The sequence below is a fragment of the Musca vetustissima genome, unplaced genomic scaffold (assembly GCF_032173495.1).
Source record: "Musca vetustissima isolate MV318-11 ecotype Yass unplaced genomic scaffold, APGP_CSIRO_Mvet_v1 utg212603, whole genome shotgun sequence".
NCBI lineage: Eukaryota > Metazoa > Arthropoda > Insecta > Diptera > Muscidae > Musca > Musca vetustissima.
The window spans coordinates 35,445-42,176 of record NW_026883722.1 but is presented as its reverse complement, the minus strand read 5'-3'; the positions used below and the strand labels follow the sequence as shown (position 1 = coordinate 42,176).

Sequence of the window (6,732 nt, the reverse complement as noted above, 5' to 3'; positions counted from 1 at the left end):
CACACACTAACACACACCACAACCCCTCTTAATGCATTATATACTATGGAAAGACATTCTAAACGTCGTGTTTAACAAAAATAAAAAAGTGTATTTATTAAACAACAGAAGAGTAGTTAATGAAAACAACCACAACCAAATCAATCCTAAGACCGACCCGGAAACCTAAATCCGCTGACAAAAAAAAAATAACAATTTTTTTCCCCAAATTCTCTAATGTGTAGTAAGAAGCAAAGCAAAAACCGCGCATTATGTGTAATTAAAAACAAACAAAGAAAAAACAAGAAACAAGAAGATAAATAATTTATAGGAATGTAAGACCCAAAAGTACATTTAACAACAACACACCCCAAATACCTTTAATAAACTCCCACTTAAAAGAAATTATTGGTAAAAAATTTAAGTCGTCGATGAACAACAACAAACTAGAAGAAACCTGCTAACTAACAAATGCCATTTTGTTGATTGACTTTAGACGATATTTTTTTATATATATATATGATGCAAACATTATGTGTGCGTCGTAGATAGTGACGCATTTATTTATGTATTTATTATTATGATTATGATTTTTTTATATGTCTCTTAATTATATGCAAATAGAAAAGCTTTTTCCGTGTCATCATTCCTCAACAGATAAGATTGGTGAGAGAGGATATGCAGATATGATGATAGGTTATAAAATGGGATTATTTCATAGATTACTTACTTTAACTGCAATAAGTTACATTAACTTTAAACGTTTTTAGGTTTAACAAATGTAAAGCTTAGACTAAGATTATTTTCTTTCTCATTATTATTAGTGGTTTTGAGTTTGTCAATCTACAATCTCTCCAAATTTCAGTTTCTTCCTGTATAGTCATCAGTCTGGTTAGCTTAATATCAGTTTTTTATTTTTAATTTTGTAAATTATTTCATGAGTTTTTATGGTTGATTAATGAATTTGATTTCTTTATAATTTTCTCATTGTTTTCCTTTTTTATTATATCCTGAGTTATCCAAATATTGTACCTCTTATATTATTAGCCATTTCTTTGTTTATTATTAAAAAACCCTATATAGTAACGAATGTAAACATTATGTAAATTTATAACTTATATCTAAAAAAATAAATGAAGAAGTTTAATAAATGTGTATAGTATGAAATTAACAATTAAATATTTTTTGTTTTATTAAAAAAATACTCGAATTGAGTGGGGGTTTTTTTTGGGTCATTATAATATTGTGAAAAATATTTACAATCAAAACTACACCCATCATTTATATTACAACCATTAAAATGTGCATTGCGCCGAGAAGAAATATCTGTCTAACGATGATGTCATCGGACTGAGCAAGTCTAAAAAACAAGTAAAGAAGTGTCAGTTTGCGGAGGTTTCCGGAATAAAACACAGGCTTTATAATTGTTTGGAGGACCATTGAAATGGAATCGAACGAAATTAATGTCAATCATTTGTATGAAAGCTAGCAAAAAATATAGATCTTGTCAGAAAATCCAATACACGTTATTCTTAGGTACCATTTAGCACGTTATGCACTAATTCGTCCAAATCGGACCAGTTTTAGTTATTTGGTACACCATTCAGATGAAATCGGATGAAAATATATATGGAAGCTATATCTAAACCTGAAACGACTTCAATCTAATACGCTATGCAATATTTCATGTAAAGCGAACAGACATAGGCTCCTTCATTTGCATAAAATAGGAAAAATATGTGTCGGAGCTATATCTACATCTGAACCGCTTTAAACAACAAAGTATCGTGCAAATGGGACAGGTGCACCTTTAAATCTGAACCGATTTCAAACTTAACAAAAAAAAACATTCTAGACTAAAGCCACACCCGCCTCCTCGGTGTACCATTTTCATAAAATCGGACAAAATTATATATATAGCATTTCCACATTAAATGAAACCTTTTACAAATTAAATGAACCCTTTTCCAAATTAAATGAAACCTTTTCCAAATTAAATGAAACCTTTTCCAAATTAAATGAAACCTTTTCCACTTGAAATGAAACCTTTTACAAATAGAATAAAACCTTTTCCAATTGAAATGAAACCTTTTACAAATAGAATGAAACTTTTTCCAAATTAAATGAAACCTTTATTCTTATCTAAGGAAATATAATATTTGCACTAATTTTAAACCCATATTTGAAAATTAAATCAAATAATATTAAAAAATATAGTTGTATGGCTATGTAATTAACATAAATATTCTTTAATTCGGTGTGATTTCATTTAATATCTTTACTAAATAAAACTAAAAAAATAGTAATACAAACTGGGGCATTTCTTGACATTTTAATAAATAAATATGTAAGAACAAGAATTGAATACCCGGTCCTAAATGCGAAATACATATTTGACTTAATAAATTGTTGATGATAAGGTAACTGTTTATCTTAATGAAGGGGTTCCTGAACAATCTTGCCGAGTAAGCTTTTGAATACTTCGCTCGATTACATCAACAATGTTATGTTCCATTGAAACGTCACACAGCTCAGCTCTTGCACATAATTTTATTTTTGAAAATGCATTTTCGATTGGATTTAGCATTGGAGAATAAGGCGGTAAGAATTTAAGGTTGCATCTTTTGGATTCGATCAAATTTTTTATGTCATGTCGCTTGTGTATTTGAGCGTTATTTTCCAACTCTGGATTTATTTTCTCAAAAAAAAAAAATTTCTATAAATAATTTAAATCTGTCTGCATTGACACTGGAATTAGAAACGATTGTGTGATGTACAACTCCCGCGTTGCATAGAATATGGATTACGGAAATTAAAAATTACGTTTAAGATGGCCTCTATTGAAATAGAACGAAAGAATGACTCCAGAACATTAGGCTTGAGACAAAAATATGTTCAAGACTTTACAACATGGATACCCCAACAAGGAGAAAAATTTATATTCATTGATGAGTGTGGATTTAATCTTCACATACGAAGAACCCAAGCCCGTTCAAGACAAGGAACAAGAGCACACATTGTGTTGCCTACGGTCAGAGGTCGTAATGTCACTATAATTGCAGCAATAAACAACGCGAAAGTTGTACATCACACAATCGTTTCTAATTCCAGTGTCAATGCAGACAGATTTAAATTATTTATAGAAATTTTTTTTTTGAGAAAATCAATCCAGAGTTGGAAAATAACGCTCGAATACACAAGCGATATGACATAAAAAAGTTGATCAAATCCAAAAGATGCAACCTTCAATTCTAACCGCCAATGCTAAATCAAATCGAAAAAGCATTTTCGAAAATAAAATTATGTGCAAGAGCTGAGCTGTGTGACGTTTCAATGGAACATAACATTGTTGATGTAATCGAGCGAAGTATTCAAAAACTTACTCGGCAAGATTGTTTTAACTTCGTTATGGACATGGTTTTGAAAATCCCACATGCTGCAAGTCGGGAACCCCTTCATTAAGATAAGCTGTTACCTTATCATCAACAATTTATTAAGTCAAATATGTATTTCGCATTTAGGACCGGGTATTCAATTCTTGTTCTTAAATATTTATTTATTAAAATGTCAAGAAATACCCCAGTTTGTATTACTATTGATTTAGTTTTATGTAGTAAAGATATTAAATGAAATCACACCGAATTAAAGAATATTTATGTTAATTACATAGCCATACAACTATATTTGTTAATATTCTTTGATTTAATTTTCAAATATTGGTTTAAAATTAGTGCAAATATTATATTTCCTTAGATAAGAATAAAGGTTTCATTTAATTTGGAAAAAGTTTCATTCTATTTGTAAAAGGTTTCATTTCAATTGGAAAAGGTTTCATTCTATTTGTAAAAGGTTTCATTTCAAGTGGAAAAGGTTTCATTTTATTTGGAAAATGTTTCATTTAATTTGGAAAAGGGTTCATTTAATTTGGAAAAGGGTTCATTTAATTTGTAAAAGGTTTCATTTAATGTGGAAATGCTATATATATATATATATATATATGGGAGCTATATCTAAATCAGAACCTATGTAGTAGCTTTAATTTTGTCTCAATCGGACAAACATTGGCAGTATGGTGCTACATTTACATAAAATCGGACGAAACTATATATGGGAGCTATATCTAAATCTGAACCGATTTTAACAAAACTTTGCAGACATCAATCTGGACCTAATACAGTACTCTGTGCAAAATTTTGTTTCAACAGGGAGTTTGGTGCACCATTTTCATAAAATCGGATGTGATTATATATTGGAGCTATACCTATATCTGACCCGATTTTCTCGAAACTTGACAAACGCCATTCTAGACTCAATTCGTGCAATTCGAAAGATATATAGGAACTTTAGTGCATCATTCACATAAAATCGGACGAAAATATATATGGGAGCTATACCTATAACTGAACCGATTTTCACGAAACTTAGCACACATCATTCTAGATCTAGTTTAGTACGCCATGCCAAATTTCGTGCAAATTGAAAGAACCGATTTTCTCCAATTTCAATAGAGTTCGTCTTTGGGCCAAATAAGTGACCTCTGCCAAATTTTATCCAAATTGGATCATAAATGCGATCTGTACTTTGCTCACAAAAATACATGGACGGTCGGACGGACAGACGAGCATGCATAAATCGACTCAGAAAGTCTTTGCATATTCTCAAAAGGGACCATGGGTCTATCCAGATTCCTTTTGCTTTTTACAAACATATGCATCAGTTGAATTGAAGTTAGAATTATGAACTTAGGACCTGTAACTAAATGACGGTCTTAAACGACGGTGGGGCCTTAGAGCTACCACTCTTGACTACTTTGCCTACATACCTCTGAAACCCTGGCTTATCGATACTGTCGCAGCAGAGAGGGCAGTTTCTCCAATAGATATGTCGATACCTTTTTGTATTGGGTGATGACCCTTTCTGACTTGGAATTAAAGACTTCCGGTCTAAGACAGAAGCTGATATATTTCTCAATATGGTGAAGGAGTGTTTCGTTCTGTCTGGTAATGCCCATCGTTAATATTATTCAGTAGTAAGTTTGCACCACCCTCAGTGCAGTCCTGTACGTTAAGCGTGGTCTTGTAATATGTGACTAAGAGTCCGTATCTGAATTTTGCATCAATATGTTTACTGGCATTGAAAACTAGATGGTCCAACCGTTTTGAGTTGAAGATTTTTTTTTTTTGTGTTTTAGGGAATTTTGTTTAAAGTTTTCGAAATTCGGCCAGAGCAAAGCCTCTTTACAATGGCAAGGTCACAGTAACTGAAACTAATACTAGTTGAGGTGCCCGCCCTCTGTTCGAATACATTCGGCACCCTTTAACGCTGATAAGCACAATATGACGTAACACCCCAGTCTTAGAAGTCGTGGACCTTAAACCTGGTTTTCTCACCTGACCGAGTTTTTAGTAACAAAAAAAAACAACAACATTTAATAACGAAGAATTAAAATAATTGTTCATTATTACGTATTTTTTAAAACAAACAATGGTTCTTCCTTAATACTATTTACAGCTACATCTTATAGACAGTAGAAAAACAACATCATCATCCATCTTATACCAAATTATTTTGAATATAGTCTTTTAATTCTTCGCGTAATAAAAATGCTTTCGATGATGAACGATTTGCCGATGGTGACGGATATGTTGGAAGATATCCGTTTTCTTCTCTCCATTTTCCAGAAATTTCTTGATCAACGCTTTGATGATCAACCAGATCTGTAGTAAAATAATTACTATCCTTTTTTGTCATTAGAAAATTATGTAGGGCCACCGTAGCTAAAATATGTTTTTCTGCAGTTTCAGGATTTAAATTAATTTTTGTGTGCAATACATTCCATCGATTGGCCAGAATTCCAAAGGCATTTTCCAAAAGTCCCTGAACGTTGGATAGCATTGCATTGAAAATCTCTTTGTCTTGTGTTAAATTATTTCCCGGATATGGTCGCATTAAATTCTCTTTCAATGGAAATGTGTGATCGCCAACAAAATAATAGGGGAACATTTTCGTTGATCCGGGTAGGATTTCATTGGCCGGAATATCTAAAGTGTTATCCAATAATTGTTTGCCAAATTCACATTGTGCCAGTATGCCTTCCTCATTTTCATTACTTAATGTACAGACATGTGTGTGTGTAAACACGTAATTGGCATCACAAATTGTCAAAAGTATAATACTTAGGGTTTTCTTGGAATTGGCATTATTCGAACAAGGTATGCGTATATCCTTTGCGCCAATGACACCTAGACAATTCGGCAAACCAGCTGTGTCATAAAACTCATTGGCGATTACTTTAAATTCACGTTTGTTGGGTGGCAACATATAGACCGGGTATAGACCATTCCAAATATCGTCACATGTCTCAGCGATTATTTTACGAACCGTTGAAATTCCCATATTGTAGACGGAGGCTAGAACTTGAACACTGCAATCATTTGCCAAATAACTAAAAATATTCAAATTTAAAATATTAAAAATAAAAATTATTTAAAAAATTACTTAAGTGTTTACTTACGTTACAGTTACTGCCAAACGTGTCTCAGCCCCAATAGGTTTTCGGTTTGAAAATCTATCCAATTTATCTTCTAGCAGTGCAAACAATAAATTGTAATTTTCGACGGTCATTCTTGTGGCCTTGTAGAAATGATCTTTGTTCCTCTCCTTAATATATCGGGCACAGGCCGTATAAAATTTTTCATCGTCACTGGATATTTTTATATCACGACTTTTATTTAATTTCTTTTCGTCAGCCAT

The 6,732-nt window shown here is 32.1% G+C and overlaps 1 protein-coding gene across 1 annotated transcript; it reads right to left on the bottom strand.

Annotated features, from left to right (window-relative positions):
• Nucleotides 1-5,532: 5,532 nt before the first annotated feature.
• On the bottom strand, nt 5,533-6,732 carry LOC133330757 (uncharacterized). The gene is made up of 2 exons (XM_061539168.1): nt 6,494-6,732; nt 5,533-6,424 (listed from the first exon to the last, which is right to left on the bottom strand). Exons 1-2 carry the CDS (start codon nt 6,730-6,732, stop codon nt 5,533-5,535), a joined length of 1,131 nt encoding a protein of 376 aa, XP_061395152.1.